The 19,525-nt window shown below is 40.1% G+C and overlaps 1 protein-coding gene across 5 annotated transcripts in view; it reads left to right on the top strand.

The window, feature by feature from the left end:
* The window catches only part of TTBK2 (tau tubulin kinase 2), a 50,859-nt gene that overhangs the window by 16,337 nt on the left and 14,997 nt on the right, over positions 1 to 19,525 (top strand). For 3 of the 5 annotated variants that reach the window (XR_004692427.2, XM_035112462.2, XM_035112481.2), the window contains exons 7-15: positions 595 to 660; positions 5,633 to 5,725; positions 7,168 to 7,293; positions 8,362 to 8,519; positions 9,612 to 9,825; positions 11,621 to 11,832; positions 12,340 to 12,904; positions 13,700 to 13,948; positions 18,009 to 19,273. Coding sequence is in view for 4 of the 5 variants with exons in the window: in XM_035112462.2 (XP_034968353.1) it covers positions 595 to 660; positions 5,633 to 5,725; positions 7,168 to 7,293; positions 8,362 to 8,519; positions 9,612 to 9,825; positions 11,621 to 11,832; positions 12,340 to 12,904; positions 13,700 to 13,948; positions 18,009 to 19,273 (2,948 nt within the window). In the remaining variant the exon portion in view is untranslated. Of the gene's footprint in view, positions 1 to 594; positions 661 to 729; positions 5,451 to 5,632; positions 5,726 to 7,167; positions 7,294 to 8,361; positions 8,520 to 9,611; positions 9,826 to 11,620; positions 11,833 to 12,339; positions 12,905 to 13,699; positions 13,949 to 18,008; positions 19,274 to 19,525 lie in introns of those variants that run through there. The other 2 variants (XM_035112490.2, XM_035112474.2) reach the window with 2 other exon arrangements.

The following is a 19,525-nucleotide window of genomic DNA, read 5'->3' as shown; positions in this document are numbered from 1 at the left end:
ACTGAAAAAGTGCTTTGTATGAAGAGGACAGGGTTTTTTGCTTGTCTGGGCACTTAGTTGCCTAGTTGTGGAGCGAATAGGAAATTAGCATTTAAAGTAAAATGCACTGGAATTTGGCTGCTGAGAAAAAAGGGAAATAACAAAATGGCTTCTTTAAGATTGAATAAAATGGAACTATTGGAATAAGAACTGAAGGGCCCTGCTGGACACATCCAGTCTAGTAAACTCTTCTCGCAGTGGCTAACCAGATGCCTATTGTAAAGCCTGCAAGCAGGTCCTGAGTGCAAAAGCACTTTCACCACTTTTGATTCACAGCAGCTGATAGTCAATAAATCTGGTTAAATAGAAAAGTATTTCTGAACTACTTAAAACATGTTCAAGATGTGTTTACTTATTTACCATACCCATTTAAATTTTATTTATTATACAAACATGTTGCCCCAATAACATATAGATCAAACAGACCTGTGCATTCTTAACGGAGAAAGACTCCAGAGTAGAAGGCCTACATTATTTTTTGTAGTGTTGCTTTTATGTATATCTTTAACTAACACAGTGTAACACAGAATTTCTCCCCCTCTGTTGTATTGATAGCCCAGAGCTGTTGCTGGTTTTAGAGGGACTGTGCGGTATGCATCAGTCAATGCTCACAGGAACAGAGTGAGTATTAGTACTTGCAATAGCCTGAATGTTTAGTTACTGAAACAATTACAAATGGTGTGATTATCTTAACTTTCTGCGTCACCTGTCTTTTTCCTATAGGTGAATTATAATTGTAAGCAATACTGCCTGAAATATTTAAAGTGTTAGCAAAAGAAAATGTCTACTTTATGCATCTTTAATCATACTGGATGTTCTTACAATGGAAATAATACTGTGACTGAAATTTGCTAAATAAATTGGTTACCATTTTAATTACATGGCATATTAAAAGAGTGCTAATTGATTTTTAGTAGGTATGGATGAAAACGACACACATCCTCCCCACCATAGCTGCCAAGTTATCCCTTTTTAAAAAGGGATTTTCCCTTATGCTGAATAGGCTTCCTCGCGAGAAAAGGGAAAACTTGGCAGCTATGCTCCCCACCCCATGAGAGGTTGAGGTTTCGCTAGGGTGGGGTTTGGCTTTGCTGGGAAAATGTTGTTCTGGTGGGATGTGTGAACTGACAGAAAGGATCACAGTCTTTTGACCACTTTCGACTTTCTGTTTTATCGAGGTGTTGCACAGCAGATGGTAACTGCTAGCTCTAGATGGTGGGTACAAAAGCACCAACAATAAAATTATCCTTGTGATTACAGAAGACAGGTGGGATCCTGTTTATCTGTCTCCAGTTTTAAAACTTGAATGTTAGCAGGAAGCCTGTTTCTGCTGTTGAACTAAAAGTTGGTTTTTTTCCAGTTAAATACTAGATAATTATGTAGTTCAGGAAGAGACAACTATTCTCTTGGCTGTATACTTCCACTCATAGCTGGCACGAACAACCAGCAAGGCAGGCAGCTGACCATGGGTGTTCAATGGTGCACTAACTGAGCCAATACCTGGACCTTGCACAATCTGTAACCAGCTTTCTTTGTTGCTCTCCTGGAACTTGGTATATCATCATAAAGGTGGATTAAGGTTCATAGGAATGACACAAGGGTGTATATTTGCTAAGGGCAGACGAAATCTCTGGTTCAGGAGCAGGCCCAGAAAGACCTACAAATATACAAATCACTGCCTATCCAATAATTCAGCAAAATACTTGAAACCACATAAAATAATTTAAGGAAGGAGGTGAAACACATTTAAACAAATTGCTAGCTTGCTTTGCTTCTATGTATACTTCTGTGAGTATATTTATAGAGTTTCTGTTTTGAATCTATGGAGAACACTTAAACTCTTTGTATTGTTTTCTTACAAGTGAGTCTTGCCACAAAATGTTGCAGTGTAGAGTGATTCTTCTAGGGTTCCAACCAGCCATGTCCTTTCCCAGGCTATGCCTCATTCTATGTCTCCTCCCCTCTGGCAGTCTTTCCACGCCCCCAAACAGGCCACTGAATGTGCTCTGTCTGCTCTTGGACTGTTTTGTTCCCCTCACCCACCAAGGACTTTAAAAAATGGTACTTGTGTAAGCCCAAGAGTCTACTAATCTCCTCTGTGCATGGATGGTGCTGATTTATTACGATGGACAGTGAAGTGTTCTGATTGGGCTGTTCCTCTTGCACAAGACTCAGGCAGGAGCAAAGACTTATGGGAGCTAGACCGTTTCTCCTCAGTTTTTCCCTCCTTGGCTCTCACTGTTTTGTTGACAGTTAGCTGAGTCCTCTTTAACTACTTTCTTTGTTATTCTTAGTTACTTAGTACTGGTAATCGGCTACTTTTCCTGTCTATCAGTCATTTTATGCGTCTTCTAAAGGTAAAGGTAAAGGGACCCCGACTCTGGGGTTGTGGCACTTATCTCGTGTTATTGGCCAAGGGAGCTGGCGTACAGCTTCCAGGTCATGTGGCCAACATGACAAAGCCGCTTCTGGCAAACCAGAGCAGCGCATGGAAACGCCGTTTACCTTCCCACTTGGAGCGGTACCTATTTATCTACTTGCACTTTGACGTGCTTTCAAACTACTAGGTTGGCAGGAGCTGGGACCAAGCAACGGGAACTCACCCTGTCACAGGGATTCGAATCACTGACCTTCTGATCAGTAAGCCCTCGGCTCTGTGGTTTAACCCACAGAGCTACCTGCGTCCCAACTATGCATCCTCTACTGAGGTGTAAATAAACAACCTTGTCTCCCTGCTAAACATCTTTCCCTGTTGTGTATTCAGTGTTTTACTTCTATTTTTACATTAATTTCTTAATTTTTATCTTTATTTCTTGTTGCTGGCCATTGCCGTTTTGGCAGATGGACTGCCTTTTCTTTCAACTTTTTTTGCGGTGCAGGCTGCCTCGTGCAACGACTGTGCACTGCTTCCCTAACAACCGCTCTGTGCCTTACCCTCAGCGTCCTTTTGGATCCTTTATTCAGTGCATTGGCTTTTCTTCAAAAATTGCTGCTTCTGCAAAGAAAGAAAGGGATAAAGAAAATAAGCTTCCACTCCTTGTTCTCCTGTCTGCTTCAGCAGCGCAAAGGGCTGTTGCGACACGTTTTGCCTGCAGTAATATTTGAATCAGCAGTCTGGTTCAGTGGCTCAATTTCCTCCCACTAAATTTCAATGCATCCTTAGAGTCTCTGCAAGGCTTGGGTGCCTTTCCGCATAAAAAAGCTAAACAAATGTAGAATGTGGTCCTCTGATTCCCCTCAGTCGCTCAAATCAATCCCCCCATGCTAAGGGCCATCTTTTTCCAATGTTGTCAGTAAGGTAAGGTCTACTCATGTAAACAAACCGCTTTCAGAGCAATCCATGGCCTAACCACAGAGTGCTGCTCAGTTATCTAGTGAGATTTTACTGCCATCTGCCGGCAGTACTAATAATGACATTCCTCTGATCCTCAGCCTGAATTTCAGGGTTTTGCTGATGACCAATTAGGATCTAATGAGCAAAGTTCATTGACACCAATGGGTCAAGGTTTATCAGAGGTTTTGAATGTGAACTTGTCTGCTTCTTTAATTGATCAGTTGAAGGATGCCCTTCTTGCTTACTTATCATCAGACCTGAAGCATGACTTATGTCCCAATGCTGCCTTTCCTGTGCGTACTAAATCAAAAGCTTCTTGTAAGTGTATGCCACATTCTGCAGAGAATTCCTCCCCTAACCCTTTTCAAGTTATGTCTGAGGAATTACAGGAGGCTGATTTTACTATGCCATCATCTCATGCATCACTGGATGTGGAAGAAGAGGGTGCATGGAGTGATGATTCAGTGCAGGAAGAGCCACAATCTTCCAGGCTGTTTCAAGATTTTCAGGCAGCAACTTTGCAGCATAAGATTATGAGCACTTTATGTTTGTCCTCTAAGTAAGCAAATGAGGCTGAGGCAGTTTCTGGAAGTTTTGTGTCTTTTCTAACAGATACCAGTCCATCAACCAACTTCATGCAGGTTCCATCTCTTCTAAAATCTATAGTAAAGGCAGAGCTAGACGCTCCTATGCATTTGAAAAGGACTAATGGATTGGTGAATAAATTATATCCTTTAGAGCCAGAATTTATGGCTTATATTAAGTCACCTTCCATAGATCCTCCTCTGCTGCATCTTTCCTCATGTCATTTGGCCCCAAAAGATGAGGATGCTCAATGCTTAATTGCATGATATTACAGATAGGAGAATCAAGTTTGCCCTTCGCGAAGTACATGAGACTGCTTCGTTCTCATTGAGAGCTTATTGTATACCCTGTTTCCCTGAAAATAAGACATACCCATAAAATAAGCCGTAGCAGGATTTCTAAGCATTTGTGCAATATAAGCCATAGCCCGATAATAAGACATAGTGATAGGCGCAGTTCTGGAGGGCGCCGAGGAAGAGGCGAGGCTGGACGCGTAATAAAAAATAAGACATCCCCTGAAAATAAGCCATAGTGTGTCTTCTTGAGGAAAAATAAATATAAGACAGTGTCTTATTTTGGGGAAAACACGGTAGCTTCCTCCTGTGCACATGCCTGTGTGGTATGGCTGGAGGATTTGCTCCATAATCCTCCTCAGGATGTGGTGTGTCACCATCAAATCCTTTCAAAACCCCTAAAAGCACAAGCCTTCATGGCGGATGCAACTATGGATGCTATGCAGTTTGTGCCAAGAGCCATATCTGCACATGTAAAAGTGTGCTGCACTTTGTGGCTTAATAACTGGCAGGCTGACTCTGCCGCTAAGGCTAACTTGTCTGTGGTACCTTTTGTGAGAGGCCAACTACCTGTACTTGGAGAATCAGCTCTGAAAGATGTTTTGGTGGAATCAAAGGATAAGCGTACGGTTTTGTTAAGTCAGAAGGCTGATGGAAGGTATGCTAGGCATTTTGTTCCATACCCCACTCAGTTCCATTCCTTTCACTACTCAGGTTCCAGAATAGGCAGCGAGATTCAAGTCTCAACCCTTTAAACAGCGTTACCAAGGTAGACAGCCATTCCAACACTTTTCTGCCACCCCAGCCACCAAGGGTGGTAAGCAGCATACTCATTGACTCAGCGTCACAACAGGTAGGGGGATGCCTAAAATGGTTTCTCCCTACCTGGCAGCAGACCATATGATTTATTATATGCTTGAGTTTTTATTATGGAGGGTTCGTTTTCTGGACATGGAGGTTTTTTCATGTTGCTGCACATTACTTTCTTTACTCTTGTTCCTGTTGCGTATTAGCCAGGAGGAGGTAGGCCTGGTGTTTAATTTAGTTTTAGATTTTTTGTCATGATGCTCCTGATTGGCGAGTCAAAAAAACTGAGGAGAAACAGTCTACCACAATTCTTTGCTCCTGCCTGATTCTCGTGCAAGAGGAACAGCCCAATCCAAATACTTCATCGTCCACCTAATAAATCTACTATTCAGGTAAGACCAGTAATCATTTTTAGCTGCATCTTTTCTGTCAGCTTACATGTTGAGAGCAATTTTTTTTTGCTACATACTTCGCTATTGTGGCATTAGAATTTTAGCACGTGATACATTATGTTTGGTAGCACAAGAAAATGGGAAATTGACTATATAATAACATACTGTCTCTTTTTCTTTAGGAAATGGGACGTCATGATGACCTCTGGTCTTTGTTTTACATGTTGGTCGAATTTGTGGTTGGACAGCTGCCCTGGAGGAAAATTAAGGACAAGGTCTGTTGAGAAATGTACCATTGGAGATAAACTGCGGAGAATGTCTTTGAATATGTTCATGAGATTCCTTTCAATATATTAAAGTTCTTTAAAAACAATATTTGCTTATTTCAATGCATTTGTTATTTAATTAACATAGCCGGCATGAGTACAGAATTCCATTAATCTTAGTTAAAATTAATAAAACCCAACTTCTACACAAGGGGTTGGGAACGGGATCTGGTTGGCAGGCCAGATCTAGAAGTGATCAACCTTCCATGGTTCATTTTTGATAGAGGCACAGGGCACCCGCCTGTCAGTTATCAGTCATACAATGTCAGATTATTAAACTTCAAAGGAATAATTGAGAACACACTCTAAAAGTACTCCTGATTCTTATTTGCAGAATCTTTGCCGAGTATGCTGGCTGTTTGCCATAATAATAAACATTGACATTGAGAATCTTTGCAGCCACAGCTTGAATTCAACCTGCAGCTGCAAAGATTCCTGTCAAATGCAAGTCCCACCTTCTGTGGGAATCCAGTCTACTTAGGAGCTCTGAGCTGAACCCAGAGGGGCTTGCATTTGGTGCCAAATTAAAAAGACACCTAATTCAAGCCCTGCTTGTAGAGGAATAATTGGAAGCACATTCTAGGGCTCCTGAATGTTTCATCTCAGCCATAACTTTACTGATCTCACATCTGATACCATATGATGGCTGGTAGGCATGGCTGGGGGGAAAATGATATTGTTGGACAGATTATGCTCTCTGGTGTGCCTAATGTGGCCTGCAGGCTGGAAGTGCCCCATGTCTGTGCTACACAATCATGCCAGTGTCTTTTGTACATGATTTAATATATCTCTTCACTATATCTGACCTGCTGTTAGTTCCCCACTTGCTGTCTGGAGAAGAGCAACTTGGATCTTGGCAGAAGTTCAGTTTCATTTCAAATGGCTCTTTAGGTGTTTTTAGGCTTAAGTTAACAAGGAGGTATATCCAAGAGCATTTGTTTTATTTTAAAGATGGTTCATGTTAAAGCTTGTTACAGACCTTTACCTTTAAAACCAGAGCTATTAATTTTGATTTGAATAAAAATTAGAAACTCAGATTTGATATGGTTACTAAGGACCCTAATGCATTGAGAAAAACTCATTCATATCCTCAGAACCTATCAAATCTATGCAATTGTCCTGTCTGAGGTCCCACTATGCAGATAAGAAGTTAAAATAATACAAAATATACTCTAACGGAAGAAAGAAAAGAGGAAGGTAAGGGAGACAATTTGGCACCTGCTCCAGTTGCCTGTCATCTCGCCTGGCCAACTTTATTTTCATTTATTTGTTTAGCGTTTTAAAATTCTTTACTGCTTTCAGTTCCTTGGCAGAGGGGTGGCATATAAATAAATAATGTCTATAAAGAACTGAAGGAAAGTATGGTAAATATTTCATTTTCCTACTTGTAGGAGCAAGTGGGCTCCATAAAAGAGAGGTATGACCACCGGCTGATGCTGAAACATCTCCCTCAAGAATTTAACACCTTTCTAGATCACATTTCTACTTTAGATTATTTTACTAAACCTGATTACCAGGTATGATTTTTTATGTCTTAATTTTACATCTTATTGGAAACTCGTGTCTTGTTAAACACTTCCACATGTATTCACACATCTGTTCCAAGGAGTAGCAATAGCTAATTAGGTACACTATCAATATACCTTACTTTTGCCTCTTGTGTTTTGGCATATCGTACCTAGACAAATCCATACTAACTTTATTACGGGACTTCTAAGGTAAAAAAATGAGAAGCAGCTGAAGTGAATGGTTTCCTTTTTACTCTTTTAAAGCTGCTTTTGCATGTTCTATTGTGTCTCTATTCTGGTGTCTAAGACAAATGGAATGGACATATTGCAATACATTGAATACATTGATTTCCAAACACAATTCAGATGACCACTGTATGTTTTGTGCAGTGTGTTTGAAACCATTTTTCTGCAGGAATTGTACCCCTGTATCAGTTAGAGAAATTAGCTGATGAGGCAGAATTCTACAATGTTCATATTTGGGTAGTTTTGTAAAGATTTGCAGAAGAAATTGGGAAGTATTTTTTAAAATAGAATATATCAAAGTGTCTAGTCCCTCATACAGTCTCATACAGTGTTCTTTTTATTGCCCACTCTGCATGTTAATCCTCATGCCACAATATGCGCTGTACTTACTAACCTGTAATAGAAAACAGGTGTAAGGAAAATGTCTTGTGATGACAGCCATGTAAATATAACTGCTTCAACTTATTAGTGAAACCTGTCCATCATTTGAATGCTGTGTTCCCTTTTTTAACAGATATCAATATAATGTCTGCCTTTCATAGGATATGAAACATTCCTCTTCTCCAAGGCCTTTGGCAAATCAATCTACCGTATGGCCTTTTAAACTGTGGGGGTGTCATTGTTTGTTATTATGTTGTGTAGTTTTGTGTTTTTATATTGTAAACTGCCCTGTGATCTTTGGATGAAGTGTATAGAAATTCAATAAATCAATAATAGGATTATTATTATTTTTTTAAAAAATGCTTCCATGAATGGCGTAAAAGAATAACTTTCGTGAGTTTTCTCAATGTAACCTGGGAGCATACCAACTCTTCTCTTTTGTTTATATAGCTTCTCATGTCCGTCTTTGACAACAGCATGAAGACTTCTGGGGTGACTGAGAGTGACCTATTTGACTGGGAAAAGAGTGGAGCTGATGGCTCTTTAACAACCACCACCACTTCAACTACTCCTCAACTGCACACTCGTCAGACCCCAGCTGCCATAGGGTATGTTGGAACATTCATTTTGATGTCATCCAGTTAATGAAGTGGCATGTGACATTCTGGATACTAGGCATTCTTTTTCTGTCCTAAGACCTTGATCTAAAGGCATCTAGACTTCTGTTCCTTATGTGATAGCATTGTAATGGTGAGGGAACCAGATGTGCTTCTTCCGTAACCAGGTGTTGACAGACAAACTCTGGAGAGCTTGCTTGGAAGAACCTTCCATATTTCTCTAAAAAGTCAAAAAGCTTCTTACAAAAAGCTTCTGTTTTGAATAGTTTTAGGAATCTCTGATGGAATTATATATGATTCTCTTCTAAATTGTGTTGCAGCATTAAGAAAAACAGATTGTTCAATTTCCATTTAGGAGAGTACATGGAGAGAGTACTACTACTCAGATATCTATGTGAACAGCCTAGAGGTCTTTCGAACATTCTTTGGAAGCTTCCATGGCTTCCGATTGAGTGCAGGAAGCTCTTGCAACCAATCGAAAGCCACGCTTTGGTTTTTGAACGGTTCCAGGAGTCGAACGGACTCCCATAATGGATTAAGTTTGACAACCAAGGTACCACTGTACCAGCATTCTAATCTTGCTCCTGCATGCTGTGCTATGACTAAGGAAGATGCAGAAGCATAGAGCTGCCCTCCAGTCTAGAAACTGATGGAAATGTTCTGAGTTCAGATTCCCTAAGGTTTGAGCTGAAAGGAGGTGGAGTATACAGCCAGTAAAGAGTAAAGCTCTGTTTAGATTCTCAGTGTGTGGTCCCAGGTCTGACCAATCCAGGTGCTTCTTACTTGCTGCCATATGCAAAGGCCGAGCCCTGAAGAGTTCTGAGAATGGAGCACGCACTGTTTTACAATAGCTTATTATATGAGGCCTGAGACCTTGGTTTAAGCTCTTAGAGTATAGATGGGAACCCGTGGCCCTCCTGATGTTGCTGGATTGCAGCTCCCATCATCACTGACTATTGGCTATGCTGTCATAGTCTTATCAACATCCAGAGGAAGAAGGGAGGGTGTAACCTGTGCTGCATCCTTGAGTCAAACTATCATATTGCAATACTGTTTCTTTGTTATTTTTCTTTTTCTTTGTAGAATTGCCAATGCTACACCAATACCAGGAGATATGCTGAGAGAGAATACAGATGATGTGTTTCCAGATGAACATCTTAGTGATGGTGAGAATGGTATCCCTATCGGAATCTCTCCAGAAAAGCTACCAGAGTCTCCTGGACATCGTCTTCAGGAAAAGGATGTGTGGGAGGAAATGGATGCAAACAGGAATAAGATAAAAGCAGGTGTCCATAAAGTAAGTACTAAAATAGAGCAGACAATAGCATTCAATTATTTTTTTGGTTCTATATCTTAAGATTTGCTTTAATGGATCAAATAAAATCACTATACTATCAGCAAGTCAGATGTCCCAGGAAATGAAGAAGTTGGGTCTGTTGGGGACAACTATGTCATTTGTCCCAGCATTTGATATATTTTTAACATTAAGGTTTTATTTTCTGCTATTTGATAATGAGTTGTTCATTCCTGAAAGCCATACGAGATCGTGAACTATATAAGATAGTGGACATCTCTGTATCCTGTTTCAGTGGTTTTCATAAGTTAATTACGCTTTCTTCTGTTTGTCCTGAACCTACTGACAGCTTTCCATTTGATGACTCAAAGTTCTAGTGTGTTGAGAGAATTGTTTATAATTTTATAAACCTACAGTTGCTCTTCCTTATTGTGGTAGTTCTTTTCCTCCATCACAGAACTCTCAATTTTAAGCAAGTATTCATGAGGAAGATACTGTTTCTTCCTGATAATTTGTTGTTATTTTCTATATCTACTCCAGCTCTATGCTAACTTTTGAGCATGGCATTAACTGCATTGTATTCTTTATATTGCTGCACCTTAGGTTACATAGTGGTATTGTGAAAATATATTCTCTTTATAAATTCTCTCCAAATTTTTGTTAAATTGCTAAGGACATCTAGCTGGCATTACAGTGAGCAATTTTACTGTGGCCCCAGGCACACATTTGGGACATATATTAGGGTATATACTGGTACTTGAAGTAGGCTATTTTTAACCCCATTGTTCATTACTTTATGTTTTCACCTTTTGACCACTGATCACAGGAATAAGCTGAAGATTTGGCTTTGTCTTCTGTGGCTGCTTGTTTCTGTAGCATATTAAAATCTGTCTTCCTGATGCTTGTATTGGTCACAGCTAAGGTGGCACAAAGTATTGCTATTTTAGACAAAACAGCCCTCTGTTAGCAGAGGCCTCTGTTAAATGAATTGCATAAGAGTGCCTATAGAATCACAGAACTATAGAGTTGGAAGGTACCCAAGTGTCATCTTGTCCAATTCCCTGCAATGCATGAATCTCAGCTAGAGCATCCATGAAAGATGGCCATCCAACCTTTGCTTAAAAACCTCACATGAAGGAGAGTCCACAACCTCCCGAGGGAGACCGTTCCTCTGCCAGGAGAAAACAGGGTTGCCCCATCTTCCCTGTGACAGGCCTTTAGATATTTGTGTTTGCTGGTGGGATCAGCTGTGTGTGAGTGAAATCAGAAAACATTAAAACTTAATTTTTGAAAAGGGCTATATGCTCAATGATAGAGTATATTGTTTGCAACTTAGAGGCCTCTGTTTCAATCCTGGTCTTTCCACATAGGACTTGGAAAGACTCCTGCTTGAAACCTCAGATTGCTGCTATTGAGCTTGGTCTAATTTGAAAAAGGCAGTTTTCGTATCTAAACCCTGGATGTTAGGTAGTATATTGGGCTGCTTTTAGATATAGATACTGATTTGGAGTTAAAGTCTACAAGCAAACAATTTCAAAATCACATTTACAGAAAACTGCATATTAGCCACAAGCAAAATTGAAAGTTCGTGTGGAAATTAGTTAGTTCTGCTGGTAATCAAGTTGAGCAGTGATCTTTCTGCTGCAGTTCTGACTACATTTAGCATTGCAAGCCTATCAAATAGAAGAATTGAAAGTGTTTTGACAGAATGAAAAGCTGGGTTGCCAACAATGAGATGTTACATTTTGTGTCTTTTACCTGATATTTTATAGTTCTCTTATGGTGTTTTTAATCACAGACTGCTACAGAAGAGGAAAACAGCCATGGACCAATTAATGGCATGCTTAATGCACCAAGCCTTGGTTCTCCAATTAGAGTCCGCTCAGAGACCACACAGCTAGATCGGGATGTTCCTCTTGTGCGGAAGCTACGATCAATTCACAGTTTTGAACTGGAGAAACGTCTGACCTTGGAGTCCAAGCCAGATACAGATAAATTTCTGGAAGTCTGGTATGTAATGGCTTTTGTTTTGCTAAGCTTTCTTAGCAGTTGCTTTGCTTATAGTGAGTCATCTTTAATTGATTAGTTATTTGGCACAGATTTCACTGTTACTCATGCCATATGATTGACCCTACAAATGCAGGGAAAGTAAAGTCAGGTTTTGGGAATGGGGAAGCCAGTAATTCATAATATAATTTGAGAAATCCAGTTCTAAAAGATTAGTTAGAACAGGGGTAGCCAACATGGTGCCCTCCAGATGCTCTTGCACTATAGTTCTCATAATTCCTGGCCATTTGACATGCTGAGTGTTGATGAGAGTTGTAGTCTAAGAACATCTGGAGGATGCCACATCAGCTACCCCAGAACATCTACTAGAAATAGAAATGTAGTGATATTGATAACAAATGGCCTAATTTGTCTACATTAGATAGTATCCTGTTATTTTTCACTTAACATGATTTACACAATCCTAATTTGATTCATCATGTTTCCTCAATTTCTCTCAACATTCCCAAGCATGGAGAAGAAAAAAAGAGAGATGAATCCCGGCAAAGAATCTGCTGTTGCAGCTTTTCAAAAACCACCCATGCCTCCAGTTGCTTCCAGTCATGAGCATGTTTGGCACTATGATGAAGAATACCTACCTGAAGCTTCCAAGCCCATTTCTGTCAGCTCTCCAGAACAGGGCGATGGTGTTGTCAGCAATGGATATGTGGCAGTCAATTTGAGTTCCTGCCAGCAGGAGGTTGACTCCAAGGAATGGGTGATAGTGGATAAAGAAAGAGACTTGCAGGATTTCAGGACTAATGGAGTCTTAGGGCATAAAACAACTGGAAGCCCCTCTGATGAGGAGCCTGAGGTGCTTCAAGTCCTTGAAGAGCCCCCACAAGAAGATAAGCTTAGAGCTCATACCAAGAAGGGTATGGGAGCAGCATTGGATCTAGATATTGAGTGTCATGGTACAGCAGCTTCTGAACAGTTTACAGATCAATTAGAACTACCAATTGGAACTGCTGGTCATCTTCTTGCAGTCACACCCACAAGCCTAATGGAGGCCCAGGCAGAAGGGGCTCTTACTCCAGTAAGTGAACTGTTAATAGCTGTAGCTCATCTCTGTTGTATTCAGACACTGTGAGAAATATTTAACTGAAAGCATGAGATCTGAAGTCTAACGAAAATACTGCTTGCAGTCAATTTAAGTTAGTTCCTCAAGAAGAGTGTGATGGTTAATTGCACTTTGCAGAAGCAATTTTTCAGGATTTAGCATGTATTTCAACAATGTCCACAGCTCTCAATTTTGATTTAATTAAGGTACATGCTAAGAAACACAAGGATGGTGGTATGTTTGAGAATTATCAAAAATACTAAGGTTTTGCAATGACTTCATATAAATAATGTTGTTTGTTTATCACAGAAAAAAGTGGATTGTTCAGTTCCAAAAACCACTTTTGAAATATGGAAAACATGAGGAATGCACCTAGTTTGAATAATTATCTGATATAATTTAACTTTTCTTCAATTCTGTTTTTATTACCAGAGGCCAGTAACTGTTGATTGTAGATACTGAAGTATTTTGAAAAATATTAACCCACCCACCCAGGTGTAAACTGATGTTTTCAGTTCTCTGGTTCTTCACAGCCCACTGTCTATTCAGTTCTTCCTCACTTTTGCTTACTTTGAAACTCTTAACCTTTCTCAACAGTATAGCTCTGTCTCTGTCTGTTCTAATCAGCATCATGTGGCTGCCAGTATTTACTCTTTGTAATATTGGCTACTGGAGGAAACAAAGTTCAAAGCTACAGAGAGCAGACCGAAATAAAGTGATCTGTATATATTTGAAGCATTTTCTTTTTTCCTTGCCATGTTGTTCTCACAGCTCAACTCACTTCACATGCTGCATTTCTCCATCCCAAGAATTTCAAGTCCCATCCTCCGTACCCTGAGCCCTATAACCCACCTCACCACCCACCCGGACCCTGTGAAAGAGGCTGGCTTTCCAAGGAGTCAATCAGCAGACAGCCACTCTTCCTCTTCCTGGTCAGCTGCCCGTAGGCAACTTCCTGTCATTCCCAGTGGAAACAAGTTCCCCCCTGTCATTCGCATCTCAAAAGCACAACTTCAGCAGGTGAATGCATCTTCATCTAAGCAACTACACTGTGTCAGTCATTTGCCATGTTTTATGGGTTCCCAGCTACTTTGCATTGCTCAAATGTAGACTTATGTACTCTAAATACTTATCTTTTGAAAACATTGGTCTTGAGAAACAAAAATAATAACTTAAAGAGATGTAAACGTCAGACAAAAGCACTACTTAAATATACAGAGGCTAGAACAGGAAAAAATCAATTAAGCTGATTTACTACACAGAAAATGAAATTTCTTAATTTTAAGAAATGATGAATGAGAACCTCTGTAGTTTTAACCTTAGGTAAAAGCACTGTCAGTAGATAACAGCCAGGAAGCATAGGTGCCTTGAACATTTTTATTTGGTTCACAAGGCCATTTCTTGCAAACCACACCTACCTATCCCACACCTGACAACATAAATGACATTGGGGTAAGTTAGGTAAAGATGAGGCCAAAAGGAAATAATTGGATGCTTGAAGTGTACTCTTGATTGTCCCTTGGAAAGTGAGGCTCACTAACTCTACTGACAGCGAGCCCTTTTGAAGTTTCCCATATGTGACTCTGGTTTGGGTTCTGCTTGTGTCTACAAACAATTTTTCCTCTGTAGACCAGCTTTGCATAGAGTTTTGCTGGTCTGCAGAGGAAAACTGACCATTTGCAGGCATGGTTCGAATCCAAACCCTGTGTGCAAATGGACAATGCAGGACCTGCTGTCAAAGTGCATAGTGGAATGTGTGGGAGGTCAGGATCTAGCCTACCGGCTGGGAAAAAATATTGACTCTTGTGTTTGAGTATTTCCCAACTAAGAAAATTGTTAGGTATTTCCACAACGAATAGGAAGCTAAAGTGTATTGTCCAGGACACTAAAATGAATGGTAGGAGTATGTAGCATAAGGGAAAGTAATATAGAAAACACTGAGAACCTAATATCCAAGCTATTTTTCTTTCCAGGAAAAAAAACTAGTATTCAAAATAATAATAGCACTTAGAATTGTTAATAGCAGCTGAGGAACTTGTACATGAAATGACTATTAAACAGTGTGGTTTTAACCTCTCATTTTAATCCATCCCACCGAAATACTGCCATGCGTATAGGACATTCCAGCAGAGCTCTTCATTTTGCTTTATATACAAAATAACATTTGCTTCAATTATCATGTCACTGAATTAAATCATCACTGCATTCTGTGCTGCAGAATGTAGATTTACTTATATATATTGAACTTGGATACTTTTTGTTTGTTACCGTACTTGGTTTCTGAATTTTTTAATGCTGAAACTTCAGTAGGCTTTAATATTATTGCTACTGGGAAGACTATAATCAAAATCATGATCCCATCATTGTCTTAATACACATGTTGCTGCAGTCTTTCTAAAGCTGAGCAATTCTTAGTCTGGTCAATTCCTGGATAAGAGATAGCCTTGAATTTAATGGAAGAAAGCATGTATATACTGGTATATGATCTGCTTTTAGAAAGAGAACGTATTTTAGAAGCTCAACTAGAATAGTACTGTGTATCATATTTTGTGTGCTGAGGCTAGAATACAGTTTTCTAATATATGTCTAACAAATGGCAAACATTGTATCAGATAAATTTCTGGTAAGATAAAAATATGAAATAACATTTAGTTTTTCACTAAATGAAAAGCTAACAAATATACTAGACCAGTTGTTCCCAATGTGGAATGAATAATACCACCTTATTGCCCCCTAACTTCATTGGGGAGCCTCCATTGGTTTCCAGTTTCCTCCATGAACAGCAGTCCTTCTGTTTATGTAGAGGCAATATATTACAGTTTCCAAAAAGCCAAGGCACTGTATACTACCAGTGATTAATATTCCCCTTGTGGGCAAAGTGCTCAAAAAAGTGGTGGTGGTCCCGCATCAGAGAATTTTGGAGAAAACTGGTTGCTTGGATCCATTCCTGGCTGGCTTCTGGCCTGGTCATGTTACTGAAGCTGCCTTTGGTAGCCCTGGTTGATGAGATGTTGTGGGAGAGAGATGGGGGGAGTGTGACCCTCTTCATTGTCTTTGATCTCAGTGGCTTTCAGTACTGTTGGCCGTGGTATCCTGGAATGTCTGAGGGAAGGGGGGCACTCTGTTTCAGTGGTTTTCCTCCTACTCCTAGGGTTGTTTCCCAAATGTAGCTATGAGAGGCTACTCTTAAGCGCCATGGGAGTTGTTCTGTGGTGTCTCACATGGTTCCATCTTGTCCCCCTTGGTATTAAACATATATATGAAGCCTCTGGGAGCTGTCACTAGGGGATTCGGAGTGAAGTGCTACCAATACGCAGATGACACCCAGCTCTGTCTTTCTGTACCATCTGAAACAGGAGAGGCAGTTGAAGTGTTAGACCAGTGCTGGGAGGTGGTGATGGGCCAAATGTTGACCCAATAAATCTGAATCTTGAAAAGGTGGGGAAGTTATGTATCCTGAGTTACCACATCTGGGTTTGGAAGAGACCACCTGTTCTGGACAGGGTTGCACTTCCCTAGAAGGAGCAGGTCTGCAGCTTGAGGTGCTCCTGGGTTAAGCACTGTCACGGGAGGCTCAAATGACTTTGATGACAAGGAAATCTGCCTTTTTCCAGCTCTGGCTGGTTCACCAGCTACAGCCCATTTTAATAATAATAATAATAATAATAATTTATTATTTATACACCGCCCATCTGGCTGGGTTTTCCCAGCCACTCTGGGCGGCTTTCAACAGAAATATTAGAATACACTAATTTCTTAAAGATTAAAAGCTTCCCTACACATATGATGATTGCTTCCAAATCTGCTCTCTATCACCTCTTTCTGTTCAGTCCTATATCTCTGTGTTGCTGATTTCTTTTCCTGAATGCCTTGCCAGTCTCGAAGACAGAAGACCTAATGCTTCTACCTAACCCCCAGCCCTACCCCTGAGAAGTGTAACTACATTTTGTTTAGCTTCATTTCCTAACTCATAAGCATGCAATCTTAGTCACCTTCAGCAGTTACAAAAATACTTATTTTTGCTGTGTAGTTTAGGAAATAGCATGATTTTCCGATTAAAAACTTATGTGCTAGCAAGGAAAGAATTAAAAACCATGAGTACTATTCAACTAAGACTTATTCATAGTATACCCATTGAAATTAATGAACATGTCTTAAGTTAGGTTTATTAATTTCAGTGGGTCTACTCTGAATAAAACTTAGCTGAATATCATTCTAATCTTCCCCACCCACCCCGGTCAACAATGTGGATGATAATGTTAATTACTATAGAGTAATAATGAATAGGTCAGTCATTGAGATACTGAAATTAAGATGATGGTGAGCCCTCTAGGTAAATATCAGAGAGGCAAGTGGAAGTGCAGGATTAGCTGGGGCAAACGTTCTAGAATAGAATAGCAAGAGTGCCATCTTGCTATTATGCAATGATATGCTATTGTGCAATGATATAGAATATCATTGAGTGCCATCGTTCTCTACATGGTAATGAGAGATACAGATTTTGATGAAGTTACTCAGAAAAAAAAATGTGCAGAGAGAGAATAGCAAGGAACCAAAAATGGAACTCTGAAGAACTCCACAAAACAGTGGGAAGGCGGAAGAGGACCATATTTCTGTGGAAATGCTGAAAGAGTGACCCAGCCGGAATGAACAGAGTCATGGATGTTAAGTCATAGAGAGGCGTCAAGGGGGTCAGCCGTATCAAACACCACATAAAGATTGTGTTGGATGAGGACAGAACAGAGACCTGTAGAACTGGCAGTGAGGAGATTAGTGATTTTGATGAGGACCGTTAATGTTACCATACACAAACATACATTGAATTGCCATGTTATGTTAACCCTAATTTACAACCTAGCTTAAAATTTTCCTGTTGTCTTCCAGTTTTTTCCAGTAGAGATTGCACCAGTTGGCCCAACACACAGATATAAAAATATAGGGCTGTGTAATTGTGCAAGAGCAAGTTATTATGTATTACTTGTCTTTTTGAACCTGAAAAGATTATATGGCAATATGTAATTTCAAAGCCAATACAAATAATTTCTGTAATATAATTTCTTTCTTCCTGTTTTCTGTATAGGTTACAATACCCAGACCATCAATGGCATCCACACAGTCTGCTTCTGAGAGTTTTCATTTTGGCCAGCAACTAGAGAAGAAGGACCGGGATCCTCGGCTTTTGGAACATACTGTTGAACTTTCCTCTCCTAAGGAGAACTTGGTTGGCTTGGCAGCGGCAAACGATGCACTAACTCTTAGTGGCGGTAGAACAGATATAGTACACAAGTTAGACCATAACCTAGAGGCAATTGGAAAGGATGAGTGTATTGAAGAATGTGTTGGAATCCAAGATCATAGCCAAACAGACCTACTTGAACAATACATGAAGAGACAAGGAGAAAATCTCTTCGAAAAAGTGGAAGAGAATCAGCTTCCTGTGGCTTACGAAAATGATATTGAAATACAGATTGAAGGACCATGTTCAACTGCTCAAGGAAACACTGAATCTGTATTAGATGGTCCTCAGGCTGTTACAGAACCTGAAGAACTGAGGCCAATTCCTTCCTCCTCCTTGCCAAATCAGGATGCAAAACAGGAGTTACAGAAGCAGTCAGCAGCCGAAACATCAGATGTTTCTTTATCAAGAAGTACTGACCCATTTGCTCAAAAACAGGAAAACCAAGTAGTACCAGTGCAAGAAAATGGTTTCCATGATGATGGGGATATTGATCATGCTGAAGAATTGCAATGCCAACAGGTGAACCTTGCCACCTTTTTGCACCAAGAGGGGAAAGAAGAGCAAAATGTCCAGAGAAATGGAGAATTGTTGCACTCCAGTTCTGAGAATGAGAGTTCTAATCCATCCAAGAAGGAGTTAGTTAGATCTGCATTTGTGGCTAGACAGAGTCGCATCCCAGTTTTAGCACAAGAGGTAGACTCCTCATCAGAATTGTCTCCTGTTTCAGCAAAGGAGAAGCTGCTTCTAAAAAAGGCTCATCAGACAGACTTGGTTAGATTACTTGTAGAAAAGAGACAGCTCAAATCTTTCCTTGGTGACCTCTCAAGTGCCTCTGACAAGTCACTGAAAGAAAAAGTAGTTGCTGGTCCATTACCACTTCCTGAAGACGTGTTGTCCTCCTTTTCAAAACTGGCACTGGACACTCATTTGCACGGCCAAGTAGAGGAGAGTTTTTTGTCACCAAGCAGTCCTCAGTCCAGAAAGAGCAAAATCCCAAGACCTGTATCTTGGACTCCCACAGATCACATTAACAGTTCAAATTCAGCTCAGTTTTTTCCTCGTCCACCACCAGGAAGACCACCAACAAGGCCTGGAGTAGAAGCCAGGTAAGTAAAAACAGCTACACCTTTGAAGCAGATTTGAGCAGTTTGGGGAAGGCTTTGTATGATACCATGCAAATTGCACTAAGTACTCTCCCCCCCCCCCGCCCCCAACCACAAATATCTGCAATCAAGCTTATGTGCATACACACACATACAGAATATTTTTCTCTTTCAAAATTCAGAAAAAAATTACCTGAGTAACAACATTTGTATACAATATTAATTTAAAACACTAGGTTTCTAAAACATTTTGCT

This window comes from Zootoca vivipara, chromosome 1 (assembly GCF_963506605.1).
Source record: "Zootoca vivipara chromosome 1, rZooViv1.1, whole genome shotgun sequence".
NCBI classification, from domain to species: domain Eukaryota; kingdom Metazoa; phylum Chordata; class Lepidosauria; order Squamata; family Lacertidae; genus Zootoca; species Zootoca vivipara.
This window is presented reverse-complemented; position numbering and strand designations above follow the sequence as displayed.